This window comes from Labeo rohita, chromosome 3 (assembly GCF_022985175.1).
Source record: "Labeo rohita strain BAU-BD-2019 chromosome 3, IGBB_LRoh.1.0, whole genome shotgun sequence".
Taxonomy (NCBI): Eukaryota; Metazoa; Chordata; class Actinopteri; order Cypriniformes; family Cyprinidae; genus Labeo; species Labeo rohita.
In genome coordinates, this window is record NC_066871.1 from 29,910,912 (window position 1) to 29,932,291 (window position 21,380).

Here is a 21,380-nt window from a genome sequence, read left to right on the forward strand (position 1 = left end):
GCTTGACCTGGGGAATGCGGCACCTGTAGCCCATTTCCTGCACACGCCTGTACACGGTGGCTCTAGATGTTTCTACTCCAGACTCAGTCCACTGCTTCCGCAGGTCCCCCAAAGTCTGGAATCGGTCCTTCTCCACAATCTTCCTCAGGGTCCGGTCACCTCTTCTCGTTGTGCAGCGTTTTCTGCCCCACATTTTTTCCTTCCCACAGACATCCCACTGAGGTGCCTTGATACAGCACTCTGGGAACAGCCTATTCGTTCAGAAATTTCTTTCTGTGTCTTACCCTCTTGCTTGAGGGTGTCAATGATGGCCTTCTGGACAGCAGTCAGGTCGGCAGTCTTACCCATGATTGCGGTTTTGAGTAATGAACCAGGCTGGGAGTTTTTAAAAGCCTCAGGAATCTTTTGCAGGTGTTTAGAGTTAATTAGTTGATTCAGATGATTAGGTTAATAGCTCGTTTAGAGAACCTTTTCATGATATGCTAATTTTTTGAGATAGGAATTTTGGGTTTTCATGAGCTGTATGCCAAAATCATCAATATTAAAACAATAAAAGGCTTGAAACTACTTCAGTTGTGTGTAATGAATCTAAAATATATGAAAGTCTAATGTTTATCAGTACATTACAGAAAATAATGAACTTTATCACAGTATGCTAATTTTTTGAAAAGGACCTGTAGACTTGTATAGAAACGCGGAACATTTTTAAATAAACAATTTATTTGAAATGACATAGTTAATAGTGTGAAAACCCATATGAGTTAATTCATATATGACAAAAAAATCAGCGTTTCCTGGAATGGTTCACATATTCAAAATTATTCATTTCTACCATGAAATAAAATGCACATTTAATAACTATGAAGAGTGGATGTAAAAACTGCACTATAAATACTATAGTTACTATATGTTTATCAGCTTTAAGTCAAGTCACCTTATATAGCGCTTTTAACAATACAGATTGTGTCAAAGCAGCTCTACAATATTAAACATGAAAACAGTGTGTTGAGAGTAGAAGGACAATAGTAAACACTCAATTTTCAGTTAAAGTCAGTTCATCATTTACCTGTCTTTACCTAAACATAATCTAACAGCAGCAAATTTGTTCACCACATAAATATATCACATTATCCACTTGGGTTAAATCAAAAACTCTATGGCTTTTTCATTGATTCATTTTTTTCATTGGTCGCCTTCCTCTTTTTTTCTTATTTGGCCTGGATTTCTGGGCCCGCACTGGTTTGAGTTCATCAGCCATTTTTAGTTTGGTCTTTGCTGGTTTAGGTTCAGTTTGCACTGGTCTGGCCTTTGTTGTGGACTGCATGGGTTTCTTTGGCGTAGTGGCTTTGGTAGGGATGGAGGTCTCGTTGAAGGAATTAGCATTTTCTACAGAACAGTTCTTAAAGATGGCTGCCTCCATCACAGACTGACCTCGCAGCTCAGAGGGGTAACCACACACAGCCTCAACCCGGCTCAGACTTGAATTTTTCAACCATCTGAAAGAAAGAAAGTTAAGATGATAGATAAATAGATCAAAAATGACCCTGTTCAAAAGTTTACATACACTTGATTCTTAATACTGTGTTGTTACCTTGTTTGTCACGAATAGTTAAACTGACAACATTTTTATTTGAACCCTTTCCAACAATGACTGTATGATTTTGAGATCCATCTTTTCACAATGAGGACAACTGAGGGACTCATATGCAGCCATTATAGAAGGTTCAAATGCTCACTGATGCTCCAGACCTGGGGGGTAAAAACTTTTGAACAGAATGGAGATGTGTACATTTTTCTTATTTTGCCTAAATATCATATTTTTCATTTAGTACTGCCCTTCAGAGGCTATAGAAGACACTTGCATGTTTCCCAGAAGACAAAATAAGTTAAATTTACCCTGATCTTCAAATTCCAAAAGTTTTCACCGCCTGGCTCTTAATGCATCGTTTTTCCTTCTGGAGCATCAGTGAGTGTTTGAACCTTCTGTAATAGTTAAATATCAGTCCCTCAGTTGTCCTCAGTGCGAAAAGATGGATGCTCAAAAGCATACAGTCATTGTTGGAAAGGGTTCAAATACAAAAAAAATGCTGGAAAACCAAAGAATTTGTGGGACCTGAAGGATTTTTCTGAAGAACTTTGGGCAGTTTAATTGTTCAGAACAAACAAGGGACTCATGAACAACTGTCACTAAACAAAAAAACACAGCTAGATATCTCACCTGTAAAATGGTAGTAATTCGCAGTTACACATCAGTGGATTTTTGTTGAGGTTGAGGTATTGGAGCCCAGTAAGAGGTAAAAGGTCAGGCAACTCCTCTAACTGATTCTCTTCCAGAGACAAAGACAGCAGACCAGGACCAAACCCTGCCAGAGACCTCGCACTCATCTTCGACCACAAATCAAACAAGGAGAGAGAAAAGGAACATTGTCCATTACTGAGATTAGTAAAAGCAAGGATTGACTGTTGTTTCTTTATCATTTAAAGAGATAGTTCACCCAAAAAAAAAAATTCAGTCATTATTCACCCTCATGTCAATCCAAACCTGTAAGATCTTCGTTCATCTTCAGAACACAATTTAAAGTATTTTTGAGGACATCTGAGAGCTGACCCTACATATACAGCAGCAAAACTACCACGTTCGAGGCCCAGAAAGGAAAGGACATCATTAAAATAGTCCATGTGACATCAGTGCTTCAACCATAATTTTATGAAGCTACCTTTTGTGTGCAAAGAAAACAAAAATAACTTTATTCAACAATTTCTTCTCTTCTGGGCCAGTCTCTGATGTGCGTTCATGAGTGTATCATGATGCAGGGACAGAAAGCTCTTGAATTTCATCCAAAATATCTTTGTGTTCTGAAGATGATCAAAGGTCTTACAGGTTTGGAACGACATGAGAGCGAGTAATTAATGACAGAATTGTCATTTTTGGGTGAACTATCCCTTTAATAGTGCGTAAAAATATGTATACCTTTTGAAGACCCATCCTATCAATGTGCAGGTGCTTTAGACTTTCAGCCACCACCTGAAATGCTCTTGGTTTAATCCAGCGAATCGGATTTCCTGAGAGGCGGAGCTCAGACAAAAGAGGGGCGTGGTCTAATGCATCACTCGGCACTTTGGTTAGAGCATTAGCTTCAAGACGAAGGACATCCAGCTTGGGTGCTGGATCCAGAGCTTTTGGCACTATGGTTGCAATGATGTTATTATCGAGGTAGAGGCCTGTCAGCTGAGGGACTGGGGTAAGGAGCCCTGAAGGCTCTAGTTTAGCTATAAGGTTTCTCTCCAGATGCAGCTCAAGGAGTTTGGGGATGTGAGCCAGTGCAGCTAAAGAAGGAAACTGAGTGAGTTTATTGCCTTCTAGGTGAAGATACAGGATCTCATGGGCACCTTCAAAGGTTTTTGCATCCAGAGAGGACAGCTGGTTGTCAGACAGGTACAGATACATTAGCCCCTTCATGCCCTGGAAAGCACCACCCTCAATCTCATGGATCTTACAGCTGTCCAGGTGAAGGGACACAACCTTTGGGATGCCGAGAAAACTGTTGCTAGGGAGATAATGGAAATGGTTGCGACGCATGTCAAGCAGAAGAGTGTTGCCAGGGAAACCAGTGGGCACTTTAGTGTGGCCAAGATCCTCACATGTAGCGTGCTGAGCTGCAATCTTGATGGTAAGAGTAAGGAGAACAGAAAATGGGGTGAGACGGAGATACAGTTGAGGTCAAACCTTTACATACACCTTGCAGAATCTGCAAAATGTTATTATTTTACCAAAATAAGAGGGATCATACAAAATGTTATTTTTTATTTAGTACTGACCTGAATAAGATACTTACATTTACATATAGTCCACAAGTAAATAATAGCAAATAATTTTACATTTTATAAAAATGACCCAGTTCAAAAGTTTACATACGTTTGATTCTTAACACTGTGTTGTTACCTGAATGATCCACAGCTGTATTTTTTTGTTTAGCGATAGTTGTTCATGAGTGCCTTGTTTGTCCTGAACAGTTATTGTTTTCAGCATTTTTGTGTATTTGAACTCTTTCCAACAATGACTGTGTGATTTTGAAATACATCTTTTCACATTGAGGACAACTGAGGGACTCATATGCAACTATTACAGAAGGTTCAAATGCTCACTGATGCTCCAGAAGGAAAAACAATGCATTAAGTTCTGGGGGGTAAAAACTTTTAAACAGAATGAAGATTTGTCTAAATATCATTTGTTTCATTTAGTACTGCCCTCTCAGAAGCTACAGCAGATAGTAATATGTTTCCCAGAAGACAAAATTAGTTGAATTTCCCCTGATCTTCACATTCCAAAAGTTTTCACCCCCGCCTCTTAATGCATTGTGTTTTCTTTCTGGCCTGAGGGTGAATAAGTGTTCAGCAAATATTCATGTTTGATTGAACTATTACTTTAAGTTCATTTTTTGTATAACAGACAAGATGAAGAAATCTTATTAAATTATGAATAAATTACTAAAATTCCCTACTCCAACCCTTTCTCACCTCACAATGACAATTCTTTGGGCATTTGATCTTTTTCTTTGGATTCGGAGTTGGCGCTGTCTTTTCTTGCACTCCATCTTCTTCTTTTCCTTCCTTTTCTATCACATCCGGCATCAGCTCATCATGTGGTCTGCAGCGGAGGTCCTGTTCTTGAACATCCTGTAGAGGTTCATCTGAGAGGTGTGGTGGCCAAGCACAGGCCCCATACAGCTTGATTCCTGAGCTCAGCGCCCACATCTTCAGCCCTTGCAGTAAACAAGTACATCTGATGGGGTTCCCTGAAGGACAGTGAATGAAAGTTATCACTTCACAGTTTGATTTTGAAATATTTGAAATGAATAAATGATGTAATCTCAAGAATTACAGTTATGTGAAGACAATAACAATATACTACATGTAAGACAATTTTAGATTAAAAATAATCTTAATTCAATGAAAATAACTAAATTAAGTAAAATCAAATACATTTAAAACGAAAACTTGCAAATACAGTAGTTGCAAAGTTTATTGTGAAAATAATTATATTGACTTAATGGTTAGTGTGGTAATAAACTAAATACTGAGAGTGAGACTGTTGGCAATTCTGTATTCATGATTACCAGTGAGGTTAAGGCCGGTGAGCTGAGAGGACATTTTGAGGGCCTGTATGTACGGGAGTTGGTTGTAGCTCAGATCTAGGTGAGTAATATGAGGAGACAGAGACAGAGCCGACTCAGACAGGTCCTGCAAGGCCATGTGCTTCAGAGAGAGATGTGTGAGTTTTGGCATGGACACACTCTCCTCTACCAGATATGTCATGGGGTTAAAACTCATGTCTAGGTGAGTCAACTCCACCAATCTGAGACAAAAAGAAAGAACAGTGAGTTCAGCAGGTATCTAACATCATCAAGAATTAATTTTGTTTGTCAAAAAAAAAAAAGAGTGGTTACCTGGTCATAGTTTTGGTAGGAAAGTACTGGAGTTCATTATGGTCCAAGTTTAAGTGTGTAAGCGCAAGAAGACCAGCAAAGGCTTCAGTCGCCAGATTATTTAGTGAGTTATGACTCAAACGCAACAACTGGATATTCAGCATTCCCTGGGAGACAGATATGTGGAATTATTCAGGAGGAAAATTATTCATATATCAAAATGCTCTTACAGAAGATTAGCGCTTACAAACCAACTAACAAAATCAGTGTGAATTCAGACTGGACTGATTATGACAAAGTAATAGAACCCTTGAGAGAATTGTAGAATTCACTGAAAAACGATAACATACGTTTGTTTTATGTTTTTGAAAGAAGTCTCTTATACTCAACAAAGTTGCATTTATTTGATCAAATTTTAAGTAAAATAGTAACATTGTAAAATAACAATTTAAAACTAGATGAATAAAGTTTGATGACAAACTATGAAGTTGGCTTAGAAAAGCCAGGCCAAAAAGTTTTAAAACGATTACCATTTTGTTTACATGTTCTTAATCATATTTCTAGTTTGATTAGCATGTTGCCAGCGTGTTTTAGCATGATTGACATGTTGTTAGCATGATTAGCAAGCTGTTAACATGTTTCTAGCATGATTAGCAAGTTGCTAGCATGTTTTTACAGTATTAGCATGTTTTTAGCATGATTAGCATGTTAGCATGTTCTTCAACATGATTAGAATGTTGCTAACATGTTTCTAGCATGATTCACATGTTGTTAGCATGTTTTAACACGGTTAGCATTTTAGCATGCTGTTACCATGTTTTTAACATGATTAGCAAGTTGCTAGCATGTTTTTTAACATTATTAACATGCTGTTATCATGTTACTAGCATGATTTTAACATGATTGGCATGTTGTTAGCATGCTTTTAGCATGATTAGCATGTTTCTAGTATGATTCACGTGTTGTTATGTTTTAACATGGTTAGCATTTTGTTAACATGTTTGTAGCATGATTAAGAAGTTGCCAGCATGTTTTAGCATGATTAGCATATTCTTTAACATGATTAGAATGTTGCTAACATGTTTCTAGCATGATTCATGTTGTTAGCATGTTTTAACGGTTAGAATTTTAGCATGCTGTTAATGTTTTAAACATAAGCAAGTTGCTAGCATGTTTTGTAACATTATTGACATGCTGTTATGTTACTAGCATGATATTAACATGATTAGCATGTTGCTAGCATGTTTTGTAACATTATTAACATGCTGTTATGTTACTAGCATGATTTTAACATGATTAGCATGTTGTTAGCATGTTTTGTAACATTATTGACATGCTGTTATGTTACTAGCATGATTTTAACATGGTTAGCATTTTGCTAGCATGCTTTGTAACATTATTGACATGCTGTTATGTTACTAGCATGATTTTAACATGGTTAGCATTTTGCTAGCATGTTTTTAGCATGATTCACTTTATCATGTTTTAACATGGTTAGCATTTTGTTAACATGTTTTAGCATGATTAGCAAGTTGCTAGCATGTTTTTAGCATGATTAGCATATTCTTTAACATGATTAGAATGTTGCTAACATGTTTCTAGCATGATTCACATGTTGTTAGCATGTTTTAACGGTTAGACTTTTAGCATGCTGTTAATGTTTTAAACATAAGCAAGTTGCTAGCATGTTTTGTAACATTATTGACATGCTGTTATGTTACTAGCATGACTTTAACACGATTAGCATTTTGCTAGCATGTTTTAGCATGATTAGCATGTTGCTAGCATGTTTCTAGCATGATTCACGTTATCATGTTGTAACATGGTTAGCATTTTGTTAACATGTTTTATCATAATTAGCATGTTAGCTTGTTTCTTTAGCATGATTAGCATGTTAGCATGTTTGTAGCATGATTAGCATGTTGTTAGCATGATTAACATGTTGCTAGCATCTTCTAAAATGATTAGTATGTTGCTAGCATGTTTTAACATGATTAGCATGTCATTATCACTTATTAACATAAGTATGTTATTAGCATGTTGCTAACGTGTTTTTAGCATGATTAGCATGTTGTTAGCATGTCTTTAGGACAATAGGAAGTTGCCTAACATGTTTTAGCATGGTTAACATATTGCTAGCACATTTTCAACATTATTTAACATACTGCTAACATTAATGAAAAAAAATCCAGCAAAAAAACAACTTCACCCAAGTAAAACCATCTGATTTAGTAAAAAGCCAGCTTAAAGCCAGCTAAACCAGCTGATTAAGTAAAAAAAACACCAAAACCCAGTTAAGACCAGCTAAAACCAGCTGATTTAGAAAAAAAATATAGCTAAAACCAACTGTTCAGTAAAAAAAAATACAAGTAAATAAATAATAAATAGGTCGAAACCACCTCTTTTAGCAGGTCTCCCATCTTGACCAGCTAAGACCAGCCTGTCCAGCTAAAAAATGGCCAAAACCACTTTAAAACCAGCCAGCTTAGGCTGGTTTTGGCTGATTTTTCAGTAGGGGATTAAGCATTAATATAGCAAAAGAGCTCAAATACATCATGAGTCTCATTGTACAAATTTCTGAATTAAATGAAAGTGTCAGTGAAACTCTAAGTGTTTTTGATATTCTTGTTTACAAAAACTGTAAACCAGATTAGTTAAAAAAGAACAGTCTGAGTTCTGACCAAAAGGAGGAGATACTGAATACTGGAGACACTGATCCTTGCTGAATAAAATAATTAATTTCTTTTCAAAACAAAAAATCTCTCTGATCCCAAACTGTTGATCGGTAGTGTACCTACCTGGAATGCCATGTTGGGGAGGTAGACTAGCTGGTTATGAGTGAGGGAGAGCAGGTTTAAAGAGCTTAATGCAGCAAATGCTCCAGGATGGATCTCTTCAATGCGGTTCCGGTCTAAATACAGCTGCTTTAGTGATGATAAACCATCAAATGACTCCTACAGGAGTGGAGAGAGTAGCAACATAGCTAAAAACACAGACACATTTCATACCTCCATTCACCTCAAATAAACACACTACCACAGCTCAAAGAAAATAGCTGGCATATACCTGGTAGAGGATGTCAATATTGTTGCTAGTGAGGTCAAGCTGCACCAAACGTGAAAGCCCCCGAAACGCCCCCTCTCTGACGGACTGGATACTGCACCCATGCAGGTTCAGGTGGGTCAGGTAGGGTGTGTGTTTGAATGCACTTTTAGGCAGTTCCCCAAGATTATTCCTCTTCAGGTCCAATTTTACGGTGATCTGAGATAAAGCCCATTGCAAATACCACATATGAAAATGTTGATCCACCTGCTCATAATAACGCTTACAGTTAGTCAGGTATTAGAAGTTAGAAGAACCCTGCATACCCATTTTTACCCTTTATGAAAGAACGTTAGGAGGGCACAATGCTTAGTCTGTTATAGTGTCATGCATCGTCTAGTGGTTTGATGGTGGAGAAAGCAAACTTCTGAGAGATCAGACAGTAAATTATATTTATGATATGATTTTTATATGGTGTTCTGTACTGGATGTGGAAAATCACACTCGCCTCGTTTATAGTAGGAGGAATATGTGTGAGATTCTTCCCCATGCATGTCACAGTGAGCTTTGTGTCATCGCAGACACAGACACGTGGGCATTTCGCACTGTGACCCACAGGCACAGAGGTCATCAGGAAAAAAAGCAGACATGCTACTGTCAGCCTCATGGCGCCGACTTCCTCCAACTCAAGCGATCCGATGGAAACTTCTTGTTATCTGGATTTGAATATAATGGAAAGATCAAAAACATACTGACAAGGTGGTGTAAAGCTTTAAGCAATACATTTTGCTTAGTTTTATATTTTATAAAATAAGGCCTATTCTTTTATGTGCAAAAAAGGTTAGCATGTCTATTTATATGTACATGAAAATAATAAAATGTTACATAAAATAAAATACAACAGTCAGTATTTTTTTTTTAATGTTTCATAGAATAAGTAATTTATACCTGCCAAGGCTTCAGTTTTCTGATCGAAAAATGCAGTTAAAAGACAACAATGTAACATTTTTTGTTTAAATACTTTTTAAATGTAATTTATTCCTGCGATGGCAAAGCTGAATTTTCAACATCATTACGCCAGTTTTCAGTGTCACATGATCCTTCAGAAAGCATTCTAATATGCTGATTTGCTGCTCAAGAAACATTTCTTATTATTATAAACGTTGGAAAAGCTTATGACGGAAACGCTTATGGCGCTTATAGTGGAAAAATTTGGTGGAGATTCTTTAATAAATAAAAGAACAGAATTTATTTTAAAATAGATCTTCTGTAACAATGTGAAAGTCTTTACGATCACAATAGAGCATCTTTGCTGAGAAAATTGTGAATTTCTTTTAGAAAATATTAACCCAAACTTTTGAATAGTAGCATACAGTAAATAAACTAAATTAACATATGAGAACAATTGTTACAGTCCTTGTATCTGTTTTAAAGATTCCATTCCCATTTCAAACCAAACACAGCAACAACAATAATAATATTTCTAATAACAATAATAAATTTTATTTTATAGCACATTTAGGGTAGCTTTTCAAGGCACTTTACCCAGGAAAACATAGGAATATAAATACAAAACATACAAAGAAAAGCAGTTAAAAATTCAAGCTTCTCAAGTCAAAAATTCTTGCATTTTGACCTCTGATCCCATCCTGCCCTTTACACACTTAACACAGTGGTAGCACATTTCACAAAGGCTCCAACAGTGTATGAATGGAGAGAAAAAAAGGACTAGGCTAGTTTACTCATTTCCATTTTTAAATTCAGAGTGTTTCATTAATACTCAATTTAAAACTTTAACTTGATCAAAGTAGGGATGAAAACTAAAAATACTGAGCTGAATGTAAACTATTATTTCCATAAACAAAGATGAAGAAAGAAGAACAACAAAACTCACCTCTATTATAATTATATAATCCCAGAATGGTAAATGGTTGATCATGAGGATCAGTGCATTAGCTGATGACCCTGAACCAGGCACCTCTAAACCTGAGGAAACTTCTGCCAATACTGAAATATCTACTGGGTCTTTTAAAGGAATGTGCCCCTAACAGAATGACCCCGCCCCTATGCAAATAAACTCATCTGAGCGTCATCCCTTTATTAAAGGGATAGTTCACCCAAAAAATGGTCACTTGCTAACCCTCACGTTGTTCCAAACCTGTATGAGTTTCTGTCTTCTGTTGAGCACGCCGGTCTCCTTGACGTACACTCCTACAACCTTCAAGATGCAACCAATGCAAAAAAAATCTGATTCCAAAATCAGAAAAAAATAATAATAATAATTATATATATATAATTATATATATATATATATATATATACATATACACTACCGTTCAAAAGTTTGAGGTCAGTAAGACTTGTAATAGTCTTTAAAGAAGTCTCTTATGCTCATCAAGGCTGCATTTATTTGATTAAAAATATAGAAAAAAAAAACAGTAATATTGCAAAATGTTTTTACAATATAAAATAATGTTTTTTATTTTAACATACTTTAAAATAGAATTTATTCCTGTGATGAAATGCTGAATTTTTATCAGCTGTTACTCCAGTTTTAAGTGTCACATGATCCTTCAGAAATCATTCTAATATGCGGATTTATTATTAGAATGATCAGTGTTGGATAATATCAACAGTTGTGCTGCCAAATATTTTTTGGAACCAGTGTTTTTTTTTTTCAGGATTCTTTCATGAATAACAAGTTTAAAAAGTACAGTGTTTATTCAAAATAACTTTTAATAAACTTTTAATTATTAACTTAATACATCCTTGGTGAATAAAAGTATTAATTTCTTAAAAAAAAGAAAAAAAAAAGAAAGAAACAATAAAAATGTACTGACCCCAAACTTTTGAACGGTAGTGTATTTATACACTACTGTTCAAAAGTTTGGGGTCAGTACATTTTTATTGTTTCTTTTTTTTTTTCATTGTTATAAAATATTTATATATTTTTTTCATTGTTATAAAATATTTATATTTTGAATAAGCACTGTCTTACTGACCCCAAACTTTTGAACGGTAGTGTATGTTCATCAAAGTTGTCCTAAGACAAGAACAGGTATTCTGTTCGGTTTTAAGACAAATTTAATGAAAGGTTTTGATCCACTTTAATTACTACATATATATATAGTGTTGGGGGTAACGCATTACAAGTAACGCAAGTTATGTAATATTATTACTTTTTTCAAGTAACTAGGAAAGTAACGCATTACTTTTGATTTTCTAAGAAAATATCTGAGTTACTTTTTGAGTTTCCCCATTTATTGATTGACAAGTCTCCTGTCGGGAAATTTGAGTAAACATGACGTTACTGTATTCTAGACTAAATGTGAACATGCATTAATTCATCTCACTCAAAAAAACAGATTCAGTATTCCTCAAAATGAGTAAAAACAGTGAAATGCAAACTCAGAATATGACGCAACCCTGCAATAATTAAATATGTTAAATAAAACAAATATCCTTTATGTATTTAATCCCATTTTATTAACCAGTGTCTTTGCTGCTGACTTTTGATGATTCAATTCAACCATACTAATAAGCAAAAATTGCTTTAGATAAACTAATATTTGTGCTTTTTTTTATAGCTGAAGAGTGATATTCTCCTGCATAAATGTACAGCCTGAGGTGAATTCATTTCACTTTTGGTGTAAAAGGGCTTTTACATTAAAATTGTTTTATATTAAAAACAAAGAAGAAAGCCCCGCCCAGATTTAAAAAATAACGCAAAAGTAACGTAAAGGCATTACTTTCCATAAAAAAGTAACTAAGTAACGTAATTAGCTACTTTTTCAGGAAGTAACGCAAAATTGTAATGCATTACTTTTAAAAGTAACTCTCTCCAACACTGTGTATATATATACCGGCTTGTTCAACAGAAGAGAGAAACTCTCTTTCGCTCTCTCTCTCTCTCTCTCTCTCTCTCTCTCTCTCTCTCTCTCTCTCTCTCTCTCTCTCTCTCTCTATATTACAGCATTTTACAGTATTTTTTCACACAGCATTCATATATACCCATCACTTTTAAGAACTCTCTGAAAAAAGTTGCTTACATTTTTTTTTATTCCATTAGAATTCTTTCGAATTACATGTGAATGACAGTCAGGAGATTGGATGATGGTTCTTGTCCGTAGAACGGGTGCAGTTTTGCCATCTACCAGCAGGGGCCATTACATTCATCCTAACCAGCCTTAAGACAGATTTTAAAACAAAAGCAAAATGCAGATATTTATAATGTGACATCAAAAGTATTATTTGTACACCTAAGTAAGAAAAAACAATATATCTGCATCATGCTTAGAGAAGTTAAGGTTTTGCTGGTTACTCCACTTCCTATTTTGCGTATTGCAAATGATTTCCCCAACAGCAACGGTTTTTAAAAAAGGAAGGATATTGCTTTATTATTATTTACATGACTATTTCTTTATTGTTGGTTGTAGCTAACTTACTATGTTCATTTGGAAGCCCTGATGCTTTTTACCTATGCAAATTTAAAATTCACAAATGCAACAAACCAGTAACACCACATTTCAGCAGTCAGCTGTTGAGGAAGCGGGGGTGCGAAATTCAATTTGATTGATGTGTTCTTTAGCCAATCTTAGTGGTACATCAGTGCTGCTGGCCAATCAGGTTTAAAGAGAACTGAAACCCCGAACTTTCACGAAGCTCTCCGAAAGGCACTTCTGGATATATAAGCTGCGCACAAGAGGCGGTGGTGGAAGTTACACTCTAGAATTGCTTCTGCAAGTCTAAATTTTGTTTGATCAGAAGTAAAAGCCATTTATTTCTTTTAAAGAGCAGAAAATGAATCGCTTTCACCTGTTTGGGTTTTTAATTTGGCTGTTAATTGCGGACAGCCAAGCAATAATCAGGTAAATGCATCAATTGTTTTATTTATTATAGATGTAAGCGCGTTTTGTGTTTTATATTACATATTTACACATGTAATTAAGAAACATTTTACTTATAAAAACTTTTAAGTTTGCACACTGCAGTAAAATAAAGTCTTCAAACAACAATCCGATGCGTTATATTTCATAATTTTTCATACTGCAATAAACAGTGCTGCTTAGGACGATTTGTGTAAAAGTTTTAAACAGCATTAACTATTGTTTTAGATCAGGAAGTTGCATGAAAGCACATGACCGAGCGTGGCTACATTTCAGTTAGTAGCCAGTTATTTGTGTGAACTGCTGTGGTTAAGGTGCGACATTGTGTAAACCTGCATCTACAATGATAACGAGAGAGGTGGGAAAACTTATTCATAATAAAACATTCATGCTTACAGTTTTGATATTTTTGTTGCTTATAAATACAGCGTTCAAATTTAACGTCGACGTCTAATTAATGTACAATGAAGCTGTTCACAAGCCCATTTAAACGACCATTAAGCAAAATTATTTCATTTCCGCCTTGCAATGATACTCGTTCACCGCTCACCAGCTTCTAAACTGACTAAAGCAGCCAATCACTTGATTTGTTTTTACGTAATGATTAGAGGGCGGGATTATCTGAGACGTATCAATAAATCACAGTAATAGATAAGCCTGGGCAAAATGTCTAAATAATGGTGCTACAGTCTAAACTAATGACTGTACCTAAATAAATAAGAACACGTTTTTTTCCATTAGAGTGGGCGTGGCTATTTGTTAATTTTATGGGTCAGGCTTCCGGTCTCATCCCTCCCTAGCTATTTTAAGCTGTACAAAACAGCTAATTTTGTTGCTTGATATTGCAGATTGGTGTGTCTTACCATGTTATTTTAATGTATTATCTTAATTATGAACATGGTTTGTAGTGCAAACAGTTTTACCGTTTACTGCATGTTATGGTGGCTAAAAAACCATTGAAGAAAGAGGTGGACAGCAATGCCAATGTAATGATGCCATGTGCAAGCACCAGTCACGTTTTCTTTGGAAAACCTACAAATCTAGTTCAGATTATTCAGTAAATGTCTCATTTGAACGTTGGTGTCATTTTATGATAGTCACAGTTTTATAGATGCACGTGTTTTATTGCTTTATCACTATTGTATCTCTAGAATTCCTCTGTACAAGATGCGCACTGTGCGCCGCATGCTGGCAGAGAATGGGAGGACTATTGACGAAATCAAAGCCATGGCCAGAGAGAAATCCTCCGAAGTCCAATTTTCATCCCCGGATGCAACAACAACACCATCACCAACAAAACTGCCACCACCTATTGAGAAACTTACCAACTTCATGGATGTAAGAGAATGTGGTTTCAGTCACTGATTATGCTTTTGGAATATAGTAAGTCTGACTGTCCTTTTTTTCCCATTTCAGGCTCAGTATTTTGGAGTGATCAGTATTGGCACCCCTCCTCAGGACTTCACTGTGCTGTTTGACACCGGATCATCCAACCTCTGGGTTCCATCTATCCATTGCTCCTTCCTGGACATTGCATGCTGTGAGTGACGTTTTATTATATTAATTATATATTTATATTTTATATATATTTATTTATTTACTAATTGTGTTACTCTGGCTTTCTCTCAGGGTTGCACCATCGCTACAACTCCAAGAAGTCAAGCACTTATGTTCAGAATGGCACTGGGTTCTCGATTCAGTATGGCAGAGGGAGTCTCTCTGGCTTCATCAGTCAGGATACAGTCACTGTGAGTAAAGTCTCCATATAATATATACACTATATACACTATATACAATATATACACTATATTACAGGCCTCTAAAGAAATCCAATAGCTTTGTGTGAAAAACAGATCAATACTGTTTAAAAAGGAACCAGTACTGTTGCTGAGGCTAGTGTTATTTTACTATAGAGGATTTTCACAACGCGTCATTGATCAGCCATATTGGCCACACTGAATGTAAACATTGCCACTGAAATGAAGGAAACTTGCATATTTTGCTAATTATTGCTGCTGAAATTGGTCAATTCTTGTCACGTTTGGGCTGAACTAATTGGTCGGACTGGGAAAAGCATTTTGAGTACTATAGACTGACAAAAGTTAGGGTGCAATAAACTGTATGAGGAACAAAAAGTGTTTGTGGTTGGCCAAACTGAACCAGGATTTCCAGGTCAAGAATCTTAAAAACATTCGTGTTTGTTCTTCTCATTTCCTGTTAGGCAGGTGAAATATTAAGCTAATGTCTTAATTAATACTGGTCGTTTGTATCTTTACCACCTGTAAACTTTAGTTTGTCAAAATATTGCGCCCTTTCCTGCTTACTAAGTCCTTCTCTATATGATTTTGCAGCTTGCACACATTTTTCTGTGGCTTAGACATTATAAATTAGCAGAACAATGTATTCAGTAGTACATTAACCATGCAATCCATGCTGCTGTTTACATCCAAGTATCAACAATATGGCTACGCATCCGGGTAACTGACCAACTTGTGACATAAGAGCAAACCCTCTATTATTTAAATACTATTATTCTTATATTTGTATGTTTTCAGTTTTTATCCTAATATTGAAATATTGCTATTTATTTATTTTCAGTTTTAGTTTTAAGAATTTAAGTACTTTAACTTTATGCAGGAATACACTACACAACTTTTTTTTTCTAGATATTTACCCTGAGTTAAAATGAAGGAAGAGTTGACGAAAGTTGCTAAAGTTCAGAGCCAATCTGCATGATTTCTGGCAGTCGGAGTTGTCAAATTTCACAGAAAAACATGTACTGTATGATGGGCACAGACTCTGATTTATTTAATTATTTATTATTTTTTTTAAGCTTTAGATTGTGACTCTACCCAATTAAGACTTGATTTTTAACATGTTTATCTAATTATTTTTTTAATGAAATAACTAATTTTATTTATTTATTTATTTTTGAGAACACATGGTGTTTAAATATCTCAAGCAATTTTTAAAGCAAATTATGCATGAGTTTTTTTTGTTTGTTTGTTTGGTAGTGTGTATGATACAGTTTTTCTCTAACTATTTACAAAGGTAATTTTTTAATCATTTTAGTTAACGATAAGCAGATCAACATTTGAGGCATCAGCATGCCCAAACACTCACAAATTTGTTTGTGTCTGCAGTTGGCAGGCCTGAAGGTGCCACAGCAGCAGTTTGCAGAGGCAGTCAAACAGCCTGGTATTGTGTTCGCAGTGGCACGTTTTGATGGCGTCCTGGGCATGGCATACCCTGCCATTTCTGTAGATGGGGTAACACCAGTGTTTGACACAGCCATGGCTGCCAAAATCCTGCCTCAGAATATATTCTCTTTTTACATCAACCGGTAAGCCTCTCTTCTGCTCATTTCAAGGTTCATTTGACTGTTTTTTTTTTTTTTTTTTTTTTTTTTTTTAGATTATTTAGCCAGTTGGTTAACACTTAATATTGATGTGGGAAAGTTTTACAAAGGAACTGGGAAACGACATTGTTTCCCTTATCTGAGGTTCCTCTATTTTCTTCTCCTTCTTAGTTTTATAATAGCGAAGTATGTGTGACCTTCAGCATGAAAGAATTGTATTTATTCTTGTTAAACGGTAACACATGACCTTGATTACTGCTGGCACAGAAGTGCCGTCCTCTTCTTGCTTTTCAAATGCATGTTACAGCCAATTTATCACACTAGAGTCAACTGTTCTGTCTTTACAAAAAGCTTCTTTTACTAATTGAGTGATTCGTGGCTAAAACGTGTATACAGTATGTGGGTTAGGCTTACATTTTGGAGACCAAATGTCTTTATAAGATACATAAAACTTTTTAAAAATCACTTATGTTGTAGGGACTGTCATTGCTATTGTTTAATGCATCTCATTACTAAATGTCGTGTGCAGGGACCCTGCAGGTAAGGTTGGAGGTGAGCTGATGCTGGGAGGCTTTGACCAGCAGTATTTCGACGGAGATTTGCATTACGTCAACGTCACACGAAAAGCCTACTGGCAGATAAAGATGGATAAGTACGTGATCAGCATTACTATACAAGCCTTGTTTTGATAGCCAAGACTGTGGAGTTTGTACAGCTAGACTTGATTGATTTTATTTTACCAGAATGTTTTTTTTTGGTTCTGTGTTTATGATGGTTGGAAACCTATTTGTAATGATGACTAATTGCATTTATTGGATGTTTTCCTACAGAGTTCAGGTGGGTGGCACTCTCACCCTTTGCAAAAATGGATGCCAGGCAATTGTTGACACGGGAACATCATTGATCGCTGGGCCAACTCAAGAGGTGCGCGCACTGCAGAAAGCCATCGGAGCCATCCCACTGCTGATGGGAGAGGTGAGGAGCATTCCAGCTAAAATTTCTGCATCAGAACATATATATTTAATGTAGTACTGTCAATTCGATTAATCGTGACTAATTGCATCCAATAATAAGTTTGTGTGTACTGTGTATATTTGTATATATGTCTTAATGGTATCAAACTGGGCAAGATTTGCCTTCATGCTTTAAACTGAATGTCGAAATACTCATTGTCATTCTCGATTTTACATATTCAAACTGTTTTGCCACATCGGCCAATGGGAAAAGACGTTATCAGTAATGACACACCTAACTTGACACGTCACAGATTTTTTTTAAATCTGCACAAAAAGCAAATGTGACCCTGGACCACAAAACCAATCTTACATGGCATGGGTGTATTTGTAGCAACAGCCAAAAATAAATTGTATGAGTCAAATCGATTTTTCTTTCATGCCAAAAGTCATTAGTATATTAGGTAAAGATCATGTTCCATGAAGGTATTTTGTAAATTTCCTACTGTAAATATATCAAAACTTAATTTTTGATTAGTAATATGCATTGGTAAGAACTTCATTTGGACAACTTTTAAATTCTCAATATTTAGATTTTTTTTGCACCCTCAGATTTTCAAACAGTTGTGTCTCTGCCAACTATTGTCCTATCCTAATAAAAGCGTATTTATTCTCTTTCAGATGATGTATAAATCTCAATTTCAAAAAATGATTATGGACAAATTATGACTGGATTTGTGGTCCAGGGTCACACATTATGTAAATAGACACTTTTTTTTGGGTTCGATTAATCATGATTAATCGTTTTTAATAGCACTAATTAAATAATTTAGAATTTTTATTTATTCTTTGACACATTTTCATTTATTTCCTAGGTTCGTTTCAGTTTGTTGACACTTTCATTGCAATGTATTCTTGTTTAAAGTGAGGAAGATGTAATGTGATTATTATTTTTTTTATCCTTGGTAGTACTGGATTGACTGTAAGAGGATTCCATCACTTCCTGTTATCTCCTTCAGCCTGGGAGGCAAGATGTTCAACTTAACTGGACAGGACTATGTTTTTAAGGTGCATCCCTCTCTTTACAGAATCTGGTGGGGTTTTCGTTTTAATCAGCAGAGACTGATAAGGGACTTTATAGAGGAACTTGCAATCTTGTTTAGAAGTGCAGTTCCTTGGGAAAAAAATGACCAGAAACATTGAAGTGAAAAATGTTTTAAAATGGTTGATAAACAATGGTGCTTATGTATGTGAAAGCACCATTTTGAATTAATCAGTTGCTCAATTTATTGTATGGTATGCAACTGTTTGATTAAATAGAATTTACCGTTAATATATATTGTAAAATGGGTTTGGAATATTTATATATATATATATATATATATATATATATATATATATATATATATATATATATATATATTTATTTATTTATTTTTATTTTTTCTTTACCTTCATACATGCCTCCAATCATTTTCAAGAATAGTTCACAAAAATTTGACATTTGCTTAAAATAAAAAAAGGATCCTTTGCAATGAATGGGTGCCGTCAGAATAAGCATCCAAACGGCTGATGAAAAACATCACAATCTACAAGTAATCCACACCAATCCAGTCTATCAATTAATATCTTGTGAAGTGAAAAGATATTTAAAGTCCATGTTGGTTTTGTTTCTTACAAACGCATTTTTTAATTCACAATCAATGAACTGGAGTGTGGATTATTGTGATGTTTTTATCAGCTGTTTGGGGACTCATTCTGACGGCACCCATTCATTGCAGAGGATCCACTGGTGAGCAAGTGATGTAATGCTACATTTCTTCAAATATGCTCTGATGAAGAAACTCATCTACATCGTGGATGGCCTGAGAGTGAATAAACATTTAGCAAATCTTCATTTTTGGGTGAACTATTCCCTTCATTCCTTTAAATCCAATCAAAAGCAAACAATTTCTGTTGCTTTGTTTGCAATCTCAGGACAGTGAATAAAACTACTTTGGAACTGAACGCAGCACTGATTAATTCAACACTTTACATCTATTTACCTCACTTCTATCTTTTCCCAGGTGAGTCACATGGGCGTGAGTGTTTGTCTGTCTGGCTTTCTGGCGATGGATATCCCGCCCCCCGCCGGGCCGCTGTGGATTCTGGGAGACGTGTTCATCGGCCGCTACTACACTGTGTTTGACAGGGAGACAGACCGTGTGGGCTTTGCTCCTGCTAAATGAGAAAAGAGCTAATCACATTATTGTATTGTACTGGACCTAACGGGCCATTAGCCATACAGAAAGCACTGAAGTTGTTAAATCTATTGCAATTTGAAATATGCAACAACTAACATAAGAGTGACAGGAGATGTTTTTCCAAGTATACAACTGAAAAAGAGGAAACGAGACAAACTTTAGCTGGGGATTCTTTGTACTTCCCCTTGAAGACCTTGCTTGTTTTTATTTTGCACTATTTCGTAAGATGAAGCCAAACTATGCATTTTTATTTTATATTAATTATTTTTGTAGAAAATTAAATAAAGATGGATTAAATTGCTGGTAGATGAATAGTACTTTCTGGTTTTGTGGTACTCGTATGTGTTCGAGTTTTCTTATGATTTTCGTTTGCATTTGACAACGTTGGTATATTATACTCAATTTATCACACTGAAATATTGTATTTCTGTTAAAACTGATCAAGACTACTTGGGTTCTTTGTCTAATCATGTAACTCAAAATTGCTGCAAAAGTTCTTCCAAACCTGAAGTTAAATAAAGTTTTCTTTGTAGTTGCTTGTTTGGTTTCTGTTCTGCTGAAACACTATTTATAGTTGAATTTGAACTTTTCATGGAAGTTATCCACATTGTTCTTCAATGCAGAAGTAAGCCTATGGGTGAGACTTTTGGTTCATTAACCTCTATAGGGAAATAACGAAAAGAGTAACAACATGCAGTAAACGGTAAAACTGTTTACACTATAAACCAGTGTGTTCATAATTAAGATAATACATTAAAGTAATATGGTAAGACATACACATTTGCAATATCAAGCAGCAAAACGAGTTGTTTTATACAGCTAAAAATAGCTGGATAAGACCGGAAGCCACACCCATAAGATTTACAAATCTAGGGGTGGGAACCAAAAAGGAGTAAGTGACATTTCACCAACTTTACAGGAGGGCCAAAACAAAAATTTACCAGTTTGATCTGATTTTGAATGCTGTTTTCAATCATTTATAATAAAGATTTGTACACTCATACTTTTGCCAGTAGAAAGAGCTCATCAAGAGCTTTCATTTGATATATATATCTCCATTTTATCCAAAATGTCACTTACACCCTTCTCGTTTTCACCCCTCGAAATGGCCACGCCTGCTCTTGCAGGAAAAATAAGGTGGATTGTCTTCTAAATGTACAGGAAAATGTCCTAAAGAGGCCATTCTCAGAAATGGCTTGTCTAAAAACCTGAACTAAACTGCTCAACTGATGGTGGTTTTCCACTTTGGCTATCTTTTTATTTGTTGTATCCCATATGGGGGAAACCAGAACAAGCAGGGATGTTTTCTAAATGATTATTTCTGGAAGTTCCTCAAATAGCTCTTCTTTTTAGAAATTAAAATTCTGTCATTAATTACTCATCCTCATGTTGTTCCAAATCTGAAGACCTTCGTTCATCTTCAGAACACAAATTAAGATATTTTTGATGAAATCCGAGAGCTAAACCGTACA

The 21,380-nt window shown here is 35.5% G+C and overlaps 2 protein-coding genes across 2 annotated transcripts; one reads left to right on the top strand and one right to left on the bottom strand.

Moving 5' to 3' along the window:
• Positions 1–791: 791 nt before the first annotated feature.
• On the bottom strand, positions 792–10,459 carry chadla (chondroadherin-like a). Its single transcript, XM_051106874.1, has 10 exons — positions 10,363–10,459; positions 8,977–9,184; positions 8,493–8,687; positions 8,225–8,380; positions 5,448–5,593; positions 5,118–5,356; positions 4,519–4,796; positions 2,972–3,664; positions 2,219–2,385; positions 792–1,496 (listed from the first exon to the last, which is right to left on the bottom strand). Exons 2-10 carry the CDS (start codon positions 9,133–9,135, stop codon positions 1,166–1,168), a joined length of 2,364 nt encoding a protein of 787 aa, XP_050962831.1. The 5' UTR covers positions 9,136–9,184; positions 10,363–10,459; the 3' UTR covers positions 792–1,165.
• Positions 10,460–13,132: 2,673 nt separating this feature from the next.
• On the top strand, positions 13,133–20,440 carry napsa (napsin A aspartic peptidase). Its single transcript, XM_051106869.1, has 9 exons — positions 13,133–13,336; positions 14,506–14,692; positions 14,771–14,894; positions 14,984–15,102; positions 16,498–16,697; positions 17,242–17,364; positions 17,543–17,687; positions 18,635–18,733; positions 19,732–20,440. Exons 1-9 carry the CDS (start codon positions 13,269–13,271, stop codon positions 19,891–19,893), a joined length of 1,227 nt encoding a protein of 408 aa, XP_050962826.1. The 5' UTR covers positions 13,133–13,268; the 3' UTR covers positions 19,894–20,440.
• The last annotated feature ends 940 nt before the right edge of the window (positions 20,441–21,380 follow it).